The 22,068-nt window shown below is 43.6% G+C and overlaps 2 protein-coding genes across 3 annotated transcripts in view; one reads left to right on the forward strand and one right to left on the reverse strand.

The window, feature by feature from the left end:
* The window catches only part of RAB3GAP2 (RAB3 GTPase activating non-catalytic protein subunit 2), a 58,307-nt gene extending 50,091 nt beyond the window's left edge, over nt 1–8,216 (forward strand). The window contains exons 26-35 of the mRNA XM_015425360.1: nt 25–131; nt 1,361–1,427; nt 2,090–2,160; nt 3,030–3,065; nt 3,631–3,705; nt 4,003–4,221; nt 4,931–5,020; nt 5,108–5,326; nt 5,924–6,082; nt 7,022–8,216. Of these exons, the coding sequence (XP_015280846.1) occupies nt 25–131; nt 1,361–1,427; nt 2,090–2,160; nt 3,030–3,065; nt 3,631–3,705; nt 4,003–4,221; nt 4,931–5,020; nt 5,108–5,326; nt 5,924–6,082; nt 7,022–7,165 (1,187 nt within the window). The 3' untranslated portion in view covers nt 7,166–8,216. The remainder of the gene's footprint in view (nt 1–24; nt 132–1,360; nt 1,428–2,089; nt 2,161–3,029; nt 3,066–3,630; nt 3,706–4,002; nt 4,222–4,930; nt 5,021–5,107; nt 5,327–5,923; nt 6,083–7,021) is intronic.
* A 698-nt stretch (nt 8,217–8,914) lies between these two features.
* The window catches only part of IARS2 (isoleucyl-tRNA synthetase 2, mitochondrial), a 54,839-nt gene continuing 41,685 nt past the window's right edge, over nt 8,915–22,068 (reverse strand). Inside the window, exons 17-23 of one of the 2 annotated variants that reach the window (XM_015425362.1) lie at nt 15,964–16,089; nt 14,691–14,822; nt 12,675–12,781; nt 12,096–12,241; nt 10,647–10,831; nt 9,301–9,445; nt 8,915–9,224 (exon numbers count right to left, since the gene is read on the reverse strand). In XM_015425362.1, the coding sequence (XP_015280848.1) occupies nt 9,082–9,224; nt 9,301–9,445; nt 10,647–10,831; nt 12,096–12,241; nt 12,675–12,781; nt 14,691–14,822; nt 15,964–16,089 (984 nt within the window). In that variant the 3' untranslated portion in view covers nt 8,915–9,081. Of the gene's footprint in view, nt 9,225–9,300; nt 9,446–10,646; nt 10,838–12,095; nt 12,242–12,674; nt 12,782–14,690; nt 14,823–15,963; nt 16,090–22,068 lie in introns of both variants that reach the window. The other variant, XM_015425361.1, reaches the window with a different exon arrangement.

The raw sequence follows: 22,068 nt of genomic DNA on the forward strand, positions 1-22,068 counted from the left end.
GATCTTGTCTCACTTGCTTTCTAGAATTGCTGCTTTTAGCATGTCAGCAGTTTCCTTGCAGCCTGGAGCTGGGTGTACTCCATGCGCATTGTTGTTGGGAGTATGTTGTGCAATGGAACAAATACCCAGAGGTAATGGGACATTTTCATTTCTTATATCTCCCCCTTCCTATGTTGTCTGTGTAGTTGTGGAGGTCCAGGTGAATACTAAGAACATAAAGTGAAGCCAATGTTGGATCAGGCCAATGGCCCATCTAGTCCAACACTCTGTCACACAGTGGCCAAAAATACCAGGTGGCATCAGGAGGTCCACCAGTGGGGCCAGGACACTAGAAGCCCTCCCACTGCCCCCCCCCCAAGCACCAAGAACACAGAGCATCCCTTGCCCCAGACTGAGAGTTCCTATCTATACCTTGTGGCTAATAGCCACTTATGGATCTCTGCTCCATATGTTTATCCAGCTCCCTCTTGAAGCTGTCCACGCTTGTAGCCACCGCCACCTCCTGTGGCAGTGAATCCCATACTGTGAAACAATGTTGATTTCAGATTAGAGATGGAGAATTTAGGAAGAAAAAGCTTTTTTTATCGATTACATTTTTGAACATTATTTTACTGCAGATGTCATTTTCTAGCCTTTCAGTCTGGCATCTACCTTTATTTCTGTTGCAAACAGCAGGATGAAATTGCATTTGTATGTATACAATAGAGGCACTGTGATTTTTGTCAGAATAGCTGACAGCATACATACTGCCAAGACTCTCTCCCCCATTACCCTACAGCAGGGGTCACCAACATTTCTGAACACCTTTGGAATTTTGAGGGGGTGTGTGTCATCCCAAAGTGTATGTTGCAGGAGGCAGAACTGGCTACAAGTTGGCACAGGAGGTGAAGCCAACCACGTCCCCACACACATGAGCAGGAAAGAGGGGACTGGGAATGTAAAACAGAAGAATCTGTGAGGGAGGGGGGGATAAAGCACAAAAAAACCCCAAAGAAGCCCAAGAGGAGGTGTAAAGGAGGGATAAAACATGCACACACGAAGCTAAAGGGGGAATAATATAAACATGGATGTGTGCACAACCCAAGGGGGTGGAGGGGAAATAAGAAACACATAGGCCAACCAAGGGGAGAAATGATTTACCCATTGCTAGGCATTCATTTCCTTTCTCGCTTGCTTGCTTGCCGCCGCCCCCCCCCCCCCCACACTCGTCCCTCGTCGGGGGGGAGAGCAAAAAACGTTTCTCCTCAAAGTCGGGAGTGGAGAAGTATTTAATAATTTGCTTTGGGGCAGCAGTTTTTAGCATGTTTCTCTTATTGCACGGACTGATCTTAACGCTTTCTCCTTAATCCTTTTATACAAGGAAGCACACTTTCTCACCAGGTCTATAGATCATCTCAGATGCATTGAGAATGCTCATGTTCAGCACGGTGAGTATAAAGCGCCTGTGCAGGAGAACGTTGCCTTTCCGTTAATGTCAACCTGCCATCTATGTGGGGATTTTTTTTAGTAACGGCCAACCCACACTGACATCATCTGAAAACAGACTCCGCTTCGAAGAGGAATGGACCTGAAGTCTAAACCTCAGGGGGAAAAACTGGCTTAACAAAAGTTTCTTGTCCAGGGTCTCTTTAGAGACTGTTGTGTGCCTCAGATTCTACCATGAATGAGCTTGGAAGCAGACCCTGGGGTTTGCTTGTTTCTTTCCTGCTCCCATTCTCGTCACTGCCATTAGAAAGTAGCCCCCCACCACCAAACCAAAACCTCCTGGGACGATCCTGCACGTCATCCTGGCCTGGGAAATCAGTGGGAGAGATAGAAGTTACACTCCTGAGGCCTTCTCCTGATTTCACCCTGATATAGCAAAACAGTATCTAAACCAGTCCTTGTGAACTCTTTCTGGTTCTCAGCTATTATCAAAAATCCTGGTTCGTGCGTGTGAAGCCACATAGATAAGTTATGCCGCTAAAAATATCTTTAAAAAAAAAATATATTTTAACAAGTTGACCCATTTTTCAGAGATGAGTAATAAAAACTCATTTTTTTGACATCCCAGGCTACTTGACCTTTTAAAGTCATGTTCTTGTTTCAGGAATTGCTCTAATGATGTGGAACACATTCATAGTGAAAAGGCTCTCTGCTGCTACCTACCTAATGGATAAGGTAAATGTTAGAATTTCCCATTTATTTTTGTCAGGTGGAGAAAAGATTGAGGCCTGGCATTTTTAAATTGACATTTTGAGCTAGGAGTGTCACCCTGTAGAGGAAATCTTAAAAGTCAAGCTGCAGGTGATCCAGGAGATCCATGCTTAGAATGCCTTTGTGTTTCTGTTTTTACTTGGTGTGGGGCTCTGAATTTGACTGGAGCAGTATCCTTTTCTCCTGTGCTGTTTCCCCTCTATAAGTTACAGCTGTTGTTAGAACCATAGTAAAAGAGAGCTGCCCTCCTTCAGCACCATTACTGCAAACAAATTGGGACCTCCCCCTGCAGGTGCCTGACTTAAAGTAAAAATAAAAAGAATAGATCTGATCCCAGATTTCTTGTGTCACATGTAGTAGTTTTGATTGATTCAGTCTTTATAAGCTTGCATGTGAATAAACTGTTGTGAAAAAAGTGTGCAAGAGAGTGTGCCCCTTCACCTGGGTAAGCACTGAACAATGGCAAGGGGCACTGGCTGGTCTCACCCTGGCGCTTTGGCTGGGATTGATACTTGTACTTCCAGTATCTTCAAGTCGTACCCTTTTGGGGGTGCTCTTATAAGTCACTGGCCTGGTGTAGTGGATCTAATCAATGAACTGCCATTGTTTGTGTTATGGAGCAGTGCTTAGCCTTGGGAAGGGGAAAAAGCTTTCAGGATTAACCTGATGGAATATTTCCTCTCATTCATCTATTTTGTGGGAAATGAGTGCTCACAGGGTTCGTGTGGATAAGAGAGAAACTAGTCGTTGATGGGAGCACAGGAAGGCACTGAGTTCATTAACTTTTACTAAATGGATTATTAGACTTAACAAGAGAAAAATTTCTGTAATAGGTTGGGAAAGCACCGAAGGACAGATTGTGCAGAAGGGCAAGTAATTTTTTTAATTCTTTATTGAAGAAATGTATGACTGATCTGATGATAACCTGAGATGAGAGACTTGGAGTGAGATCTTAGTCCTGGAAGGGAGGCCTGAGGTGTTTTCGCTGCGTTCAGGGCAAGAGAACCCTTCCAGTTCATATCTAGTTCTTATACACCGTTTTGCCCGTTTACAATCCCACCACATGTCTCAAAGCTTCAGTCAACATCATCCGAAGTTGTAGTGCATCCTCTTTAGCCTGGCCAGTGATAAGCACCGTTGATTAACCTGGCCCTCCAAGCCAAATTTAACCACCAGTTTGAAGGGGGGAGGGGAATGCTGGCCTAAGGCACAGATTTCCTTGTTTCTAGAGTTTCATCTCTTAAGAACATTGCGGAATGAGGGATATATTTAACTGATGTTTCGGAATATTTTAGGAGTTTTCCCAGTTACTGGGTTCTCATTGTTCAGGAGTATATTTTGGCATCGAACCTAACAGCTCTTGCTACAAAAATGTTTTTAAAATGTGTTCAGGAGAAATCACTCTGCACAGGCTAACAGCTCTTTCTCAAGCAGGACATCGGGATGAGTGACGCTGCCGTGACGTCTCTCCTTGGCTGTTGCTCAGATCTTCTTCAGACACTCCTGGAGGTACTACTGCACGCTCCTCTACTTATTCAGAATTTCTCCTGATGATATACTTGGGCAGTTTGCACTGTAAACTTCTCCCTTTGGGAAGAAAGTTTCATAAGGGAGTATCAATGAATTTTTTTACTAAAAAGATAGCTTTCAGAGAATTTATTTTCATTTCATTCGGAGCATTTAATATTTTTGCAGGCTAGGTTTTTTTTTTAGTCCTGGTTTAGCATTTTTTAACGATTAAAAATGGAGTCTCTCTGCAAATTAAATGTGTTTCCATTAAAGCCCTGCTTTACTTGGTCACCCCAGGCTGATGTACGGAGTGATGAAATGCCGCTTCCTGTGCTGGACACAGAAGATGCTTGGGCGTCTGTTGAAGGCCAGATTTCACTGGTGGAATTAGCCTTGGAGCAGAAACACATCCATTACCCTCTTGTGGAGCACCAGTCTGTGCTCTGCACAGTCCTGTATGGGATCATGAAGTTTTCACTCAAGAATGTGAAGCCCCTCTCTCTTTTTGATAGTAAGGTATGCTTGTAGAAGACTTGTTATAAGCAATAACTTAGTCCTGTCTTGCCTTCTGACAAATACCTAAGCTAATAAACTACAGACATTTAGTACATGGATGGGTTGTTGAAGACACAAGTTTGAATCCAAGCCACCACCTATACAGAAGGAGGTTTGTGAAACTGTTCTGATTTGTATCAGTCCCCTGTGCCTTCTGAAAAGCTATTCCTGAGGCCCCCATTTCCCTTCAGAGCAGCATCTGATACGGTGCAAGGAGCATAAGCTAGAAGATCAACAACTGTGCTGTATGCTTGGAAGCCCTGTGGATGGCACTTGTGGCATTCTCCACAGCTGTCTGGGCTGCTTCCCATCTCAGAGAGCTCCTTTCAATTTGCACGTAACTTACATGTGACAATTATATGTGGTTTGCTCCATGCATGTGTGCTGGCACGATGCAGCTGACCACATCTTCCACGCATGTCTTTATTTAAATATACGTGTACAAAGCTTATGGTACTCTCCCCTTTCTTGGCCTCAGACACCTGCAATTATATAAAACATGTGCATGGAAGATGTGGCCAGTTGCATCCTACCAGCACGCATAAAGTTTGAACGCCAGTCCTGAGATTAGAAATGCCTACAGAGGGAAAACCAAATCTTTCCAGTGTTTATCCTGCCATCTTTATCACTGAAATGGATATTGTCTGTTCTGTTCTTGTTCTTCGTGTAGGTCAAAAATGCCTTTTTCAAAGACCTCACTTCAATTCAGTTGCTGCCTAGTGGTGATGTAGATCCAGCTCTGTTATCTGCACGACATCAAGTAAGTTGAATCCTCTTGGGAAACCGATAACACTGTGTTGGTAAAACTGAATGGCTGCTGACAGGCTCATCTCGTTTTCCTTACCAGTTCTTAACCAAACTGCTGACTGCGGTGGTGCAAGCCCAGTCTTCATCCCAGAAAAACAAAGGCAGCCCAGAAGAGTCAGTAGTCCTGTCAGTGAAAGACAGAGATTGGCCAGCTCTGACTGTGGATTTGGCTCAGCATCTTCAGGTCAACGAGGACGTGGTTAGGCGGCACTATGTGTGTGAGCTTTATAACTATGGCTTGGATCATCTTGGGGAAGAGGTAAACAGATCGCAGGGTGGTGTGGTAATGGCCTCAGTTTTTCTAGAGCAGCAACAGACTTGCAGCTAGAGGGGGCAGATGAATACACTGTATGCCCTTCATCAGCTCAAATTATTTTTAGGACACAGCCAAACTTGAGCTGAATTTTTTTTAAAGGGGGGAAAGTAGAGCTCTTCTCTTTCGGAGTTGGAAACATAGGCCAGTTCCTCTAGGCTTCACAGTGCAGTGGAGTAATTTTGCTTCAAGGGAGGAATCACTCCCTTCAATGTTGCTCTTGTTGGTTGGGCAGGCCGGCGCAGTGGCTGCTCCTCTTCTGTCTCTCTGGCATGAACAGATCTCAGTGGATCCAGAGTGTGTTGACACAGTTCCACTCCAAGGATCAGGCTTTGGAATGTGTTCTGTGTAGTGTCCTATTCAAAGCCAACTATCACGTGCCCCAGGCATCTGCCTGGTCTGAAGTTCATTCAACATCACTTTTTTTTGGAGGGGGGGGCTTCTGTTTTAAGCAAGCAGCTTGGGAAGCGAGCTTAGGCAAGGTTTCGTCTCTGGGTTAAAACAAGCTTTGACCGGGGGGTTCTGCTGCCTTGTAATACTCAGGCTATTCTTCAAGTACATGACAAAGAAGTCCTTGCGTCTCAGCTGCTGGTGCTGACAGGCCAGAGACTGGCCTACGCCTTACTGCATACTCAGACTAAGGAAGGCATGGAGCTGCTTGCCAGGCTGCCTCCAACACTCTGCACGTGGCTTAAAGCTATGGTGAGTTCCTTTGACTGGGCACAAATCAGGTTCCTGGACTGAGCATTTGTTACTTACAGAGTCACACAGTCGGCACCATGCAGTGCCGTTCACATTTCCAGAAAAGCATGTTACATCTGGAAATGTTGTTTCTGTAGCAAAACTCACTTTGCTCTTAGCTGTATAGAAGGCAGTATCCACTCATCCAAATGGAATAAAGATACAGGCACCAAAAAAACCACTCCAGAAATCTGGACTACTTTGTGTAAAGGGACTACTGTTCTTTAGCCAGCAAATGCCACACTACATTGGTGCAGGTCTGAGTACATGAGAATCTCTTGCATGCATCAAGAAAGCACATTTTCCTAGTATTTGTTGGGAGGAGTACTGAGAAATAAGCCATGTCTTCAGGAATCCTTTCGTTTTCTCTCTTTGCTGCCCCCCAGCCATTGGATCTCCAACCTGAGTTCAGTTGGTCTCTGTGTATCATTTGGCGCAAGGGGGTCCCCAATGTGGTGCCCTTGAGTGCCATGATGGCACCCTCCAACACCTTTTCTGGTGCCCGTGAAGTGTTTGTAGACAGCGGGTGGGGCTTTCGCCCAGCAAGGCTTCTGATTGGCCACTGGAGATTTGGTTGGGTGTGCAGATTTTTTTTTAAAAAAATATTGCTTTCGATGCAGCGGCCCTCACACCACAAGCATCTTCACTGTGTGACTGAAGGTAAGCTGTGGCAGCCATATTATGGCTGGCTCTGCCTCCTGTGGCAACAGGCACCGTCCTGTGTCAGAATTCCAAAGGTGCCCACAGGCTCAAAAAGGTTGGGGACCCCGGTCTGGAGGATGTGAAACAATATTCCACCAAGATATAGACGCAAATATTTTAAGTTGCTTAGCAAATACAAATTTGAAAATGGCTTATAGAAGAGAATGCCTGAAGGCTGTGCCTTTCCTTCTTCTGCAGGACCCCCAGGATCTTAAGAATGTAGAAGTGCCAATCGCTACAACTGCAAAGCTTGTTGACAAAGTGATAGAACACTTACCCGAAAACCATGGGCAGTACAGCGTTGCATTGAATCTAATTGAGGCAGTGGAAGCTATGTCATGATGACAATGGTACCAGTTTCATTGATTGTTTTAAAGTTAAACACATGGGTCTTTTACATACAGAAGCAGAAATGTCCAGAAGGGAAAAAGTCAAAGTTATTTTTATGAACTAACACAAGTTTTCAGCTTTAGGAGGTGGTACCGATGAGATGCTCTGTCTTTCTGAGAGGGCAGTCTGTCTCTTGTATATTTGTCTATACACTTAAATATTTATTTCTAATGCAGTCACTTGTGCAATAGTTTAGGTTTGAGAGCAGCTTTCTTGCTGCTGCAATTAACTTGTTAGAATGTTTCATATGCTAAAGGTATGAAATTAGGTGTTGCTTAAGACAGGTTAATCAGAAGCCAACACAACCCCAGCATTTTATGTATGTTGCTTAGAAAAGCCTCTGGTTTAACAAGGGAAATGGCGTGGCAAGGAGCCTACCCCACACAGCATCATGTTAAGATCTAACTGGATGATTTGAAATGGCTGCTGGGTAGGCCTCTGTGTTAAACATTAATGTAGATACTGAACCGTGCTGCCTTTGATGGAACAACAATCAGGAATCTAATGATCAAGTTCTACATAAACATGTGTCTTTTGTAACTCCCCCCCATTGCTGTATAGCTTACTGTAAAAATATTGTAAATTGTGTCCACTAGACATCCTGTGCTGAAATTTCTGCTTCCCTTACAGCTGTTCAAATATTAAAATTGTCAGGATTGTTAATCTCATTTGCTGTGTTAATCTGTACCTTGGAAGGCTAAAAAAGTCACAGTTGATGCCTGAAAGCTCTGAATATTTGTGGAGGGTAGCACTGTAGAAGCTATGATGCTCTTCAAATGAAGCTAGCAATCATGTAAAGAACACTATAGAGTCTAACCAGCTGAAGTGAGGAATGATTAGCCTGAGACTGGCCTCGGGTAGGTTACACTTGCCCACTGCTTTTTCTTGAAGTTAATCAGATCATAGTGAAGGGACTCTCTTTGGAAATATAAACAATGTGTAATTAGGACTAGGGTGAACATGCGATGTTCTGATTACAAAGTCAATGTAAAAACTGCCATGTTAAGCAAGGATAGAATTGACTCAAATCTGTGATGTATTAAAGGATTTTCTATACTATAGTTGTTGGTGTTATATGTTTGGGGAATGCAACTGTTAATTTATGGCTTGTTTTCTTTTAGCAAAAAGCAAACTTGAGTTTTCATTAGTAGCGATATTAGTGAGACCTTAATTATGAGATCAGCAACCACTCTTAAACCTAAAAGCTGACTAGCAGGGAGTGAAATTGACTAGGGAAGCCAGCATTTGACTACCCAAAAGCTGAAAAAGCTGATTAAATTCAGAAAACTATTAAGTAGTTGAAAAACTTCCTGAATTTGCATTCAGTTTAGAAATACTGAATAAATAATGATAAAGCATTTATTCAGTATTTTTTCCAGCTTGGGGAAGCCGAATGTACACCCCTAATGAGAGGCTGAAGCAAAGTACAGTCAGTAGGAAGCATACAGAATACTGCATTCTGCTACTCTGAACCATGCATGCCTAGCATTAGAGCTACTCTCACCCAGAATAAGTGGTTTGATAAAACCTAGTTACAATATTCCTTGCTCACAACAAAGAACAATTCTGTTCCCAAATATGTAAGAGAGTGATTTTTAGAGTTTTAAACTGCTAGTACTGGGCAAGCAGTAAGAAATGTGTACAAAGTAAGGACCTCTGAGCATCTCTTATGAACACTTTATTAAGTATACACGTGTGAGCATATACAAGTTTGTTTTCAAAGATCAACACTGTCCCTCACAGGAGTAGCAAATACCTTCTCCATGTACATTTCTACATCCCTTCCCGTTTTCCAGAAAGGAGAATCTAGCAAATGTGTCCATCTACTTTAGCCATTGCATTAGTCCAATTGGTTCTTAAAATGTGCATCACTTCCCAGCAAGGATTTCCATGCAGCGTGCACATGGTGTTTCTGGGGAATCAGCAGTGTACTTGCGACATCGGAGGCATTTTGACTTGGCAGCTGGTAGAACTATCACCTTATACGAGGACTCTTCTCGGATGTCACCACCTGTTGAGAGAATCCAATTAAGCATAATTTGCAGCAAAGAAAGCCCGAAGCGAAAGCTGTCACCACTTACACTTACCTTCCAAGTTAATCAAAAATGTCCCTTTTATGATGTTTTCCTCAGCAGCCACATCTCTAGGTACTTCTGTCAGCAGAGAGGTCTGTGATGCCATCATTATTTCATTGAGCTGGGATGTGCTGGAAGACTCCTCCTGTTGTAGCACCTGAGGAAGAATTAGAACGGATGAACTGTAAAATCTTCTGCAATGACAATGAGTCGGAGTCTGACAGTTCTGTTGCTAATGTCAAGTACATTCTGCTAATTTTTCTGTGGGGAGGGGGAGGGAACAGTGGCAGCATTCTGTGCTTATGGGAGAAAAGGGCAAGGAACACGGCTACTGAATGAACATTAGTATTAGCAAGTTCTAATCTAAGGGAAAAGTTCAGCCACACACTCACAGCAGTACTTTTAGTACATACATACATACATACATAAACCTATAAACCTTTATTGGCATAACACAGCAACAAGAGGGGCAGTGAAACAGTTAGAAAAATAAACAAATTAATAGGTCATGGCAAATTACACCAAACTGCCCCAACTTTTAGTAGGTTTTAGGCAAGTGTAGCAGCTACATAAAAGTTAAATGGTGGTACGCACAAACACACACCTGATATTCATGCATTATAAGAGAGTCTTTAGCTCTTAACTGACACGAAGAGGATGGTGGGAGTTCTTGTAGGCACTAACCTCCATACCAAAAACCTCATGTCACATAGACAGAAGGGAACATGGTCTAGACATGCTGTAGACCATCCATACATCTGTAGGGTTTTGCCTAAGGCAGAAGTGTTTTTATGTCACAAGTATGGGGGAGCCATTCATGAAACCATAGGGGACAACAGCAGGAGGCTACGTGGTAATGCCTTCCAAACTAGACTGGAAGGATAAAGCCCTGACAAGGTTTTTTTTCCCCTCCTGCTGACCAATGTATTGACTAGATTTCATATCTTAAGGGTGTGTTACAGTTTTAGTTCAACATCCAGTGCTGTAATGTACAGAGATGGGGGGAAGCATTACACAAACTACAAAGGCAAGTCTGGCAAACAGTCTGAACCATGAGCTAACTTTGGGAAACTCAGTGTGGCCTCGTGCTGGGAAGGGATGTTGTTCCCATGTCAAGGTGTTGCTTGGAACTGGCACAAGAGTCAGGAAAGGCTCTTTGCACCCCTGAGAACCTATGTGGACATGGTAAGGGGGCTGCAGTGAGGAGGGGAACTGGACAAAATCACCACTTACTTTCCCTCTTGTGCCAGTAGACGATCTAGTTGGGTTAGCTCTTTTCTTAATTTTTAGGAACAGTCAAGACATCAGCAGTAGCTGCAGTTCAGACTGCCCATGCTGATGATGATTTTCAGACTTACCTCCATTAATTCAAAGAGCAAGCCAGGCTCAATTACCAGGATCACCTCATGTTCCAAAGCATTTTTGCCTGCGATGGAACCAAGGAAGGCATCTCGCATTGCACAGGCTCCTTCCACTGCTTCCTCAAGACCTGGTTTTTTCCATACAGGACTTGTGTTCATCCATCCAGAACGAAACACACTATCTGACTCTTGCAAAGGAAGGGGGGGGAGAAGAGAGAGTTAACACCAAAAGCTCTATAACAGCTTTCAAACTCTTGCTGCAGCACACTATGGGAATTAAGATTTAACAATTACTTTAAAAAATCTACTTATTCTTAACAGACTGGCAAACTCCATTTTGTCAGTAGGCTAAGCACCACCCCCCTTTTTAGGATTAGCAATCTACCCATTTACTGATCTAAAAACGTGACACTTCCTTTTTCCTAGCAGAGGCTACTAATTTATAAATCCATAAATCTCAAGACAGTTTACATTGAAACAGATCACACAACTCTTGAGGGACTTCCTTTTTTCAGGTAGACCATTCCACTGGTGTGAAAACTGCCAGTACCATTCTTGCATAGGGAGGTATTTGATTGTTGGCTTTCTCCCCATCTAACTAGCTATTTAGTTCATTCCCTTACTGAATTAAGAGCTTTTAACCCACATCCAGGAAGCCTGCAGTCAGGATCTCTTTAGTTGTGGGGGGAAAGTAAGGTCGGTTCCGCCCTGACAGCTCTTAAGGACCCCTCAGATATGTCCTGCCAATGCCTTCCCGGTTGCTGCTTTGTTCTGAGGAAGCACATATGCCCAACTCCACTTTGAACAACGTTTCAAACAGGGAGGGTCTAAAATGTAAGTAAATTTTTGGGACCCTATCAGGTTAGACAGTTAACTTTTGTACATGTATTTATATAATCTTTTTCTATTTTCAGAAGGGTTTTAGCTTTTTACTTTTAAGTCTGTGTGCTTGGGATGTCTCACACTCCATCTACCCACATTTTATTTTTATTTATTTATTTATTTTTACACTTATATCATGCCCTCCCCAGTGGGCTAAGGGCGGCTAACAGAGGCCAGATCATTAGTCTAGCCATAAATAAAAACATATAAAAACATCAAAACTAAGACTAAAGTGCTCTATCCAAAACACATCATGTTTTGGTCACACGTACTAGGTTGTTCTCCAGATAACTGTGAGGCTCTTTATAATAAGCAAATGAAGAGGTACAATCAGTGGCTAAATGACTGCTAAGGTGATGGTCCAAAAAGTACTCTGCACATGCTCAGCAGCATGGGTCTTCACAGCCAGGATGCCTAGTACTTACCACATTTGGATTAGAAATTGTAGCATATGTCCAGTCAGTTTTATCTTCCCTTCCCCAAATGCAGCAGAGTTTTGGGAGAGCGATCACTTCATGGGCTTCAGAAACTAAATTTTATTTCATGATTACACAAGCTTCTCACCTTTCCTATAGGGAAGGTACTGGAATACCTCCTCAGCCAAATGTGGAAGGATTGGGGCAAATGAACGAACCAGTGTGTCGAAGACCTCTGCTAAGGCTGTTTGACAGGAACGACGTTTAAGATCTTTTTCTTCTTCACAATAAAGTCTGAAATAAAATGGAGACATGTGACACTTGCCAGTTTCTGGATGCAATTTTAAAGAAGGACCACAACATATTTACGTTTATCCAGCCGTCACAAGGCTAAGTGTTCAAACTTCTAATTTAGCAATAGACTTTCCCCTTAGGGGGGAAAACCTCTATCCAACCTCTTTAAGAAAAGTGGGCTTGACTAAAAATGTGAGCTGTACATATTAAAATAAATAAAGCTATCAGGGAGAAGGTAATGCTGGAACAATTAGGGAACTTACTGTAAACCAATAATGATGACAGCCCAGTATGCCTATTGGGTTTCCATACTTTGAAAAAAGCAGAATTCCTTGCATGGACTAGAATGGAAGGCACTCTTTACTGTAACCAGAAGATGAGAAAGACAAGTTTCCTTAACACAGTAATACCAGGGAGTGTTACTTATACCAACCTGTCTTTAACTATACTGAAGTAAAAACTGGAGAGCTCTCTTGAATGGAAGGCCTGCAGTAATCGAATGACTTTGCCATAGTCATATTCCTTATATGCATTCGTAACCTGAGGGATGAAATGCAAAGAATACACAGCTGTAAAAAGATAGAGGAAGGGAGACATCTGAAATCACACCAGATCTGGAGATAACTATTCTTCTAAAAATGTCCATTAATCAAGTGTGCCATACTGCAACCCACAGACTTGTATAGTTATGACGGGTACCGTCAACATGAAATCTTGGCAAGAGCAAAAAAATGCAGCAGGTCAGAAAAGTCTGCACTGCCCTGGATCATGAATTCCTTTCCAGTTCAAGCCATGAAGCTCCAAGGTTCGGTCACAGGTATCTCCAGTTAGAAAAAAGGGTCAGGTAGTAGGTGAGGAGAAAGACCTCTACTTGAGATCCTGGACAGCCACAAGCAGTGTTCCCTCTAAGCTGAGTTGGTGTGAGCTAGCTCACAGTTTGTTAGCCTCTGGTGCACACATTTTTGTCTCAGGAAGGATGGCTCCAGAGCAAACTAATTTTATGCAGCAGCCATAACTTTAATGCCAGCAGCTCACAAAGTAGAATTTCTGCTCACAAGACTCCACAGCTTAGAGGGAGCACTGGCCACAACCAGTCAAAATCTACAATACTCTGACAGACTGGGTCCTTAAGACATTCTGCAATAACTATTCTAAGCAAGTCACCAAAAGATCACTTCTAGTGTGTTGGGATTAACTAAATCTGGATATTATTTATTTTACAAAACTTATACCCACCCTTCCGCCCTCATAACAACCACCAAGAGAGCTAACGTATTAAAACACACATAAGATCTATAAGATCAAATCATTAAAATCAACAAAAATAATTAAAAATTAAAACCAGAGCTAAAAGGTACATACAAAAGCATAAAAATTAAAACACTGGGAAGAAAGACTAATTGAGGGGACACCAAACAAAGCCTTCAACTGTCAGTGGAAGATGGGAACAAGGCAAAAGGAGGAAGAAGAAATCTCCCTCAAGAGTTCTGGGGGCACTAACTGGGAAGGCCCTCTCGTGGGCTAGCACCTGCCTGATCTCAGAAGCAGGGCAACCTGAAACGGGGGCATCCAAAGATGACTGCACTGGTCAGGTAGCTTCATAAGGGACCATTCATAATGTCACTCCTTCAAGTATGTTGGTCTCAAAGGATATAATTACAGCATGGATAACAACTGGCCAAATCTGGCTTTTCTAGGAAAGGACACAGCTGTCAAACCAGCCAAAGCTCACTTAAAGGCACTGTGTGCCACAGATGAGATCTGAAAGTTCACTGAAAGCAAACGGACCTCATAGCACCTCCCGTTCTTTCATGTGGAATGCAACTCATATAAGTTTGTCTTCTTAATCCATTGTTGGCATTATGGCTCACAAACAGTGCTTTAGTCTTTTCTGAATTAGTCTTCTGTTTATTGGCCTTCAACCCAGACTGCAGTCTCCAGGTACCTACTCAGAATTTCTGTCTCACTGAACTCTCCTGAAAAAGGAGCTGTCTGCTACCAGCATATTGATGATACCTTTCCAAATATTCAGGTGACCTATCTGAAGCAGAATCATGTAGATATTAAAATAAATGCCAGCCTGCAACTACACCTGCAGTTTTAGCAAAATGCAACAAGCCAATAAGAAATAATCGGAGGTCACTTCAAAATAACACCTCTTGGCATCTGATTGTTCAATGACCTATACCAGGGGTGGCCAAACTTGCTTAACATAACAGCCATATACAGAATAAATGTCAGATGTTTGAGAGCTGCAAGATACATGAACAAATATTACACACATGTTTTTATTGGAAAATATGCAAATTTGCTTTTTATTAACATTAAATGAGACACTGTGAAAGAGCTGCATGCAGCTCCCGAGCTGCAGTTTGGCCACCCCTGACCTATACGCTCACACCTTGACACCCCTACCACCTAGGAACTCCACCAAGTTCTCTTTGCTTACCTTGTTTGCATAGCCCTGCAGCAAATGGAGCATGTACTGGTCTATTACATACATCTCTGCAGTGGGGACTGCTTCCGTCCCTGGATTGAAGTCAGCCAGATTGCCCAACAGAAACCGGAGTGTATTCCGAAGCTGTCAACAAACCATTACGTAATATGCATTAAACAAAAAAGTATTCTACAAATTCTACAAAAGTATTCTATGGTCTTGATCACATAAGGTTTTTCATACAATCATATCATTTTATCTTGATTTGAGGCTACTATTTGGGCCCACATTTGCTTTTATCTGAATTGTAATAAATACATGTATTTTTGTACATTGGTTATATTTGACAATATTTATGCTTTATGTTCATTATTGATATCATTGGATTTATCGCCAAGGCGGCCAAAGCAATTTCTAGATTTCATGCCCCTTCCCCAAGGCTCTTTTGCATCACAAGACTTACCATGACCCACTGAGAAGGAAAGAGTCAATTCATACTGCCAGAAGACACCTATGGAAACTCCCTAACTCCTGTGTACATCAGGAGTTGCTACATAATCTCCACATGTTGTGGCTCTTGTCCTCAAAGCTCCAAATGAAGCTTTGGGCATGTGTATTACAGCATCAAATATGAGGGATGACAGCTTTGGCTGGTGCCCAGAGCTCAGGCTGAAACTAGATGTTAAGGCAAGCATGGAGGCTGTTGCCCAAAAGTAGCAGCCCCCTCTCTTGTTTCCCCCTGAAGTGCTAAGACAGGCTCCATAGATGATGCAGTGTCATTATGCTAATAGCTTCCCTCCCCTGAAAGTAGCAGAATGCCAACATTCAGCATGATAAAATCACAAGCTGAATAGCTTCAGATGTTAAGGGAGAGGGAAGAGAAGGTGATTTCAAGGGACTCTGATAGCAGCCTTATGTTGTTCATTTAAATCCCAGTATGAACAACGAGGCAGACATCTGGCAAACCAACAAACAGTATGAACAAGCAGCTGAAGACAAACCATATTAGAAAAGATTCTGTTATCCCTTGATATCAAGTTATACAAGCCAGGCATGCACTAGTGTTGTGATTCAAGGGGGGGAAAGCCTTTAAATAGTCACGATTTGAATCTATTCTTTCCAGTCATGTACTCCAGACTTTTAATTATGCACAGCACTCCAAAAGCTAACATTTTAATTCTGGATCATGTTCTCCAGACTTTTAATTATGCACTCCAAAAGCTAACATTTTAATTCTGGAATGGCTTCTAGTCAAGAGGCAGCATCATTCAGTTTTGCTTCCTACCTTGTTGATGTCCTCTCGTGCAGAGTTAAGCACTGCTGGTCCAATCAGTACTTCCGTAAATACATTTGACTCAGCCACCCACCAGCGTAGAATATCAGCACCGTATGGAGGGTCTACGCTGTGGTCCTGTGTAGCAATGAGATGTGGCACTCTTTTAATGCTGTAAAACTGCCCAATGAAGGCCACGACAAGTACTACAAAATTCTCAGACCACCACAATTTTAAGTTGCCTCCTAAGTTGGCAATAAATGCATTCCCTCAAATACATCATCACTATATCTAATTCTAAACATGACCCCATCTGTGGGTACGTAAGTCTAGAGATGGGGCCATGGACAGCCAAGACAGACCTTTTGGCAATCTTTTTTTTTTTAAAGGTGGGTGTTAAAGCCCCCCAAAGCGATAGAAGCTTTAAGAAACAAAGACCCTCAGTGGCCATTGCCAGTCAACCGCAACAGTATCACCAGCCTTCAAGCCTTGGCTTCTACTGTCAAAGGGGACAGGCAGGACCCTTTCCAGGATAGTTTTGGCCTTTGATGGAGGCATCATTGGGGCCAGCCCTGGCAGCAACCACCAGGCTATTTGCTGCCATGCAATCAGCATGACCCACCCAGGCTTGGTTTGTTGCTACTGTTCAACAGCAGCCATCCTACAAAAGCCAGCACTGTATAATGGCTAGAGCTTCAGACTAGGATCTGGGAGACCCAGATTCAAATGCCCACTCTGATGTGGAACCTCAGAGTGACCTTGGGCCAGTCATACACTTTCAGCCTAACCTATTTCACACAGTTGCTGTGAAGACAAAATGGAGAAGAGAATGTTATAAGCTTGTTTGGTTTCCCAGTGGGGAGAAAGGTGTAGTATATTTGAAATAACAATATAGCTGAATATAGGGAGCAGATAAAATGTAGGTTAGTTGATAAGTGGGAAGGACAAAAGGAAGCAGGGAAGGTGAGGATACTGGAGTTCCCAGGAGGAGGGCAAGAGGTGTGGGAAAGTGATGTAAGGACTTCCAGGGGGCACAAGTTCTGCATTGTGCAACTGGGCCCAGCCTAGCTGGCGCCACGCAACTGGACCACACTTTTCAGAGAGAAGGCTGCCAGGGGGAGGGAAGAAGAGAAAGCTGACGACAAGGATCAAATAAAAGTGGGCTGGCTGGTGAGTGGGAAGGAAAGAAGGAAGCAGGAAAAGCTATGGGGGCTTTCAGGAAAGGGAAAAAGGAAACAGTGTAGGAGATGAAATTAGATGCCTGTGTTCTTGCAGGCCTCCCACTTATAGACTGCTAATTGTTACCAGAGCTTATGGAAAGCCAATATTAATTCTCTAATCCTTAGACAACATAATGGGTTAGGTCCTACCAAACACTCCACTAATGACAGCACTTCCCTGCAGCACGAAAGGTCTTTTGTCTATGCAAAGAGGCTCCTTGTGCTGGGGAAACGTACCAGCACTAACAGCATGCTTTGGTAGAATCTAACCAAACAGTTACAGCACCTGGTAGGATGGCAATGACACAGAGTGTCATGATCTGTGCAGGACTGGGAGCAGGGCCTAGTGCGGCCTGGTCCTAGGAGAGACCTGCATGGCAGTGAGCAGACAGCCTACAGTCCCCATGGGGCTTAGCAACGGGCTATAGCCAATCAGAGAGGAAGATTCTGGGAGGAGAGGGGTCTTAACTGTTAGCTGGGGAAAATGGTGGTCTCCCCTCTTGCAGATCTCAGCTGAAAGGACTGAGAGAAACCCTGTGTGCGGTGAGGAGAGGATTCTTGCTGGCTCTCTGCGGTTTTCCCTCTCATGGAGTCACTGAGGGGGAAAAGGCTGGTCTGAGAGGACAGGATCCCTCACTGGGGAAACAGAGTGAGTGCTAGGCAGGCTGTGGGCCTGGAAGTAAGAACAGGGGGCTCCGTTCGTTTATGTTTATTTTTCCTTTTCACACTGTTATACCCTTTTTAAGCACCTTGCCTTGTCTTGTCTTCCCTGCCCCAGTAATGTTTTAATAAACCCTTTCTGTTTAAAGTTTTTTTCCTCTGCCTGGGTCAATCACACCTGTGTTTCTAGGCTGTAAAAGGGCATTTGAAGGGGCTTGGGAAGGTACCTTGGGCCTTCTCGAGGGACCATAAGTCCAGGGTGGTGGCCAAGGATCAAATAAAAGTGGGCTGGCTGGTGAGTGGGAAGGAAAGAAGGAAGCAGGAAAAGCTATGGGGGCTTTCAGGAAAGGGAAAAAGGAAACAGTGTAGGAGATGAAATTAGATGCCTGTGTTCTTGCAGGCCTCCCACTTATAGACTGCTAATTGTTACCAGAGCTTATGGAAAGCCAATATTAATTCTCTAATCCTTAGACAACATAATGGGTTAGGTCCTACCAAACACTCCACTAATGACAGCACTTCCCTGCAGCACGAAAGGTCTTTTGTCTATGCAAAGAGGCTCCTTGTGCTGGGGAAACGTACCAGCACTAACAGCATGCTTTGGTAGAATCTAACCAAACAGTTACAGCACCTGGTAGGATGGCAATGACACAGAGTGTCATGATCTGTGCAGGACTGGGAGCAGGGCCTAGTGCGGCCTGGTCCTAGGAGAGACCTGCATGGCAGTGAGCAGACAGCCTACAGTCCCCATGGGGCTTAGCAACGGGCTATAGCCAATCAGAGAGGAAGATTCTGGGAGGAGAGGGGTCTTAACTGTTAGCTGGGGAAAATGGTGGTCTCCCCTCTTGCAGATCTCAGCTGAAAGGACTGAGAGAAACCCTGTGTGCGGTGAGGAGAGGATTCTTGCTGGCTCTCTGCGGTTTTCCCTCTCATGGAGTCACTGAGGGGGAAAAGGCTGGTCTGAGAGGACAGGATCCCTCACTGGGGAAACAGAGTGAGTGCTAGGCAGGCTGTGGGCCTGGAAGTAAGAACAGGGGGCTCCGTTCGTTTATGTTTATTTTTCCTTTTCACACTGTTATACCCTTTTTAAGCACCTTGCCTTGTCTTGTCTTCCCTGCCCCAGTAATGTTTTAATAAACCCTTTCTGTTTAAAGTTTTTTTCCTCTGCCTGGGTCAATCACACCCGTGTTTCTAGGCTGTAAAAGGGCATTTGAAGGGGCTTGGGAAAGTACCTTGGGCCTTCTCGAGGGACCATAAGTCCAGGGTGGTGGCGGAGGAAGGTGGAGACCCCCTGGGGTCATGACACAAAGGATGTAAGGATTGTTTGAAGTTTGCTTTAGATATATTATCATAGACATGGAGAGAGATCCTTTGCTACACAGCAACTACTGCTGAGGTATACACCTCAAGGTTGTCCCTTTCCATGCTCCATCAAAATCCATGAGAACAGCTCGATTTTTCATGGCATTACATTGTCATCCATTTACTTTTACGCCCCATTTTTTCACAATGGAAACCTTTTTCAAAGCATACTGACAATGGTGTCGGTAGGAAGATTTTTGTCTGAAATTACACCAACGTGAATACATCTGGTTTCCAAATGAGAGAGTGAACACTGCTATACATGAACTACAGGTAAACTAGTGCTCATATATGTGTGGTTGTTTGGTGGATTTTTTTCCTCTTCTCTCCCAAATTACTGAATTGGGAGTGAAAAAACTACCACCTTGCATGTATGAGTAGTAGTCCAGCAGAGTACCCCTTCCCCAATTAGGTGGAAACTGTCCGAAATAGCACCAATGTAAATGAAGTGGGGAAAGTAAACGTAACTAGTCATCCCTATAACACAGCTGCATGACCAGAGCACAGTGAATGGCTTGCTCAGGATTCATTCCGCAGTTACTGAAGTCCGATAACTGAAAGGCCAAGAAGCCTTCTGAAGCATTCCAAGAACGATTCCAATGGTATAGTTTTATCTTTCAGTAGTTGATATTTTAATAGGCTCTTTGATCCTCTCCCACTGATTTAAGTACTATCATGCAGTTTCAAGCGTGAGGAAAGGCCAAAAATCCCCAAAAACCAACATTCTTGCAAAATTAGATGCAGTGAGGTTAACAGCATTGCTTACAATAAGAACTGCAGGCCTGCAACAAGTCAACACACTGCTTTCTTTTGGTACAGGACAGAGTCTTTCAGGCACCAGAAAAAATGTTAATTTACTGATTTTCACTCAGCATGAGCTGTAGCCAGACTCCTCCTGTTTGATCATTATTTTAAATATTGCTTTGCAAGGTCAGCTCCAATAAAACATGCCCCCCCCCCCCGCTGAGTGAATAGATCCTCCAATCAACTTAGTAATGTATATTAAAACATTTCCGCTTAGAGAGATAATGACATTGGGTTGAATCCAAAGGTTGCTGCTTTCTGCTTAGCCCCACCCCACTACAATTCATTTGGCTTCCCAAATTTGTGCTCTTGGGACTCTCAGGAACAACATCTGAGCTGATCTGCAGCAGGATCATCTCCCCCTTCTGTTGGGACAAGTAACTTACCAACAGAAAACAACCACTGAATTCACTCTTCCTCATTATGCCTAACTGATATAAACCCCAAGAAGAAAACCCAACTATCAAACATTATCTGCAATACAGCAGTTTCAAAGAGAATCCTGATACTTACTGTATAACAATGACTCATTAGTTCACATGCATCTCAATAATCCGAAACAGAACAAGGCTCCTGAAAGCTCCTTGGAATTGCCTACTTTGATTGTTTTTGCCTCCTTTGAGGGCAGTCCAAAGCTTTCGGTAACCGTGGTAGGTCCCTAAATTTATCCCATGAAGGATTTCTTTAAGCACATACCATAAAAGGCCATATACGTAACACACAGAGGAGCACCTGGATTAAGAGGGTGAGCCACTGATTCATCTTCTCATCTCCTCTGCCTCCAGTAGCTTACCAAGTCTGCTTTACAGGCATTATCTGTGTGTTAGAGATCAGGTGAAAACCTGAGGGCAGATCAAACATGACTGAAACAGCCAAAAGGCAGGGTGATGTCTGGACAGGGAGGACAGGCATATAGGTATCCGCCCAACGGAGCAAAAGATTCAAGCTGAGCTCAAGTGGAGCATAAAGCCATCAAGCTTGAAAACCACCCGCCCAATAAAGCAAGCACTGATAACCAAGTAAAGGAGCCATAAAACATTTTCTCCATTTATGATGGCAAGAGAGGACTGTGGTCATGAGCAGCATAAACATCAGTACCGAAGAGAAAAGGCTATCACAGCGGTGGCCTTCTAGCTCATTTCAACTGGCTGTTCACCCAGAAGAGAGGTGGGTGATTCCATCCAATTCCCCTTGCTTACTGCAGCCTTCCATGTCATATGGCATACTGTCAATGAGGCTTCCCCAACCTCCAGCATTGGTGGTGGGAGCAACTGAGAGGGGAAACATCCACCTCCATGTGTATGGAGTTCATAGGATCCAGCCCACTGTTTCCCATCTATTTAACAAGTTATCGACATAGGTTCTAATGAAGCAATGCCTGGATGTTATTTTATCTATTTTGAAATGCTGGGATAAAAAAGGACTTACCAGTTATTTTTTTTTTTTAAATAAGAAGGCAACTGGAATTTTCAGGGAGAGGGGAATTCCCTAAAGGGAGGGGGGCACTACCATGGCATAAGTCCTGTATACAGAAAATTGATCAAATTCAGGATTCCCTGTTGTGGGGAACAGTTAATACCTCAGTGTTTCTCCAAAAGGATCTTGGGGCATTCTCCCAAACAACCTCCTGAATGGCAAACATGAGCACTCTTCCCCAGGCACCATTCACTTCAACAAGGTTAGGCAGGTAAAGTTCTTGGCAGATTGTGTCCAACCCCACCCACCCCCTTTGCAGAGTGCTAGGGCTCCCAAACATCATGAATCAGGAAAGCTGGTATTGCTTGGGGTTGGCCAAGTGCTTCACCCAGGGCAACTGCACTCCTTCTAGGGCTGCCTGGGCCAGGGAGATAACTTTGCCATTAAAACCAGCATCTTGTCACAAACCACTAAACCTGAAAAGGCAACAGATTGCAGTTGTTCATGCTGGAATTTAAATAGCCTTTCAAGCAGTTCTTCTGTCCGTGACAAACTGGGGGTAGGCTGAGCTGAGAAGCTGCCTTCAAGGCAGTAACCAGTGGTAACCAGCAGATATTTGTGGCACTTATCATTGACATACTTCAGGGACTAATGG

This window comes from Gekko japonicus, unplaced genomic scaffold (genome assembly GCF_001447785.1).
Source record: "Gekko japonicus isolate JY-2015 unplaced genomic scaffold, Gekko_japonicus_V1.1 scaffold153, whole genome shotgun sequence".
Lineage (NCBI taxonomy): Eukaryota > Metazoa > Chordata > Lepidosauria > Squamata > Gekkonidae > Gekko > Gekko japonicus.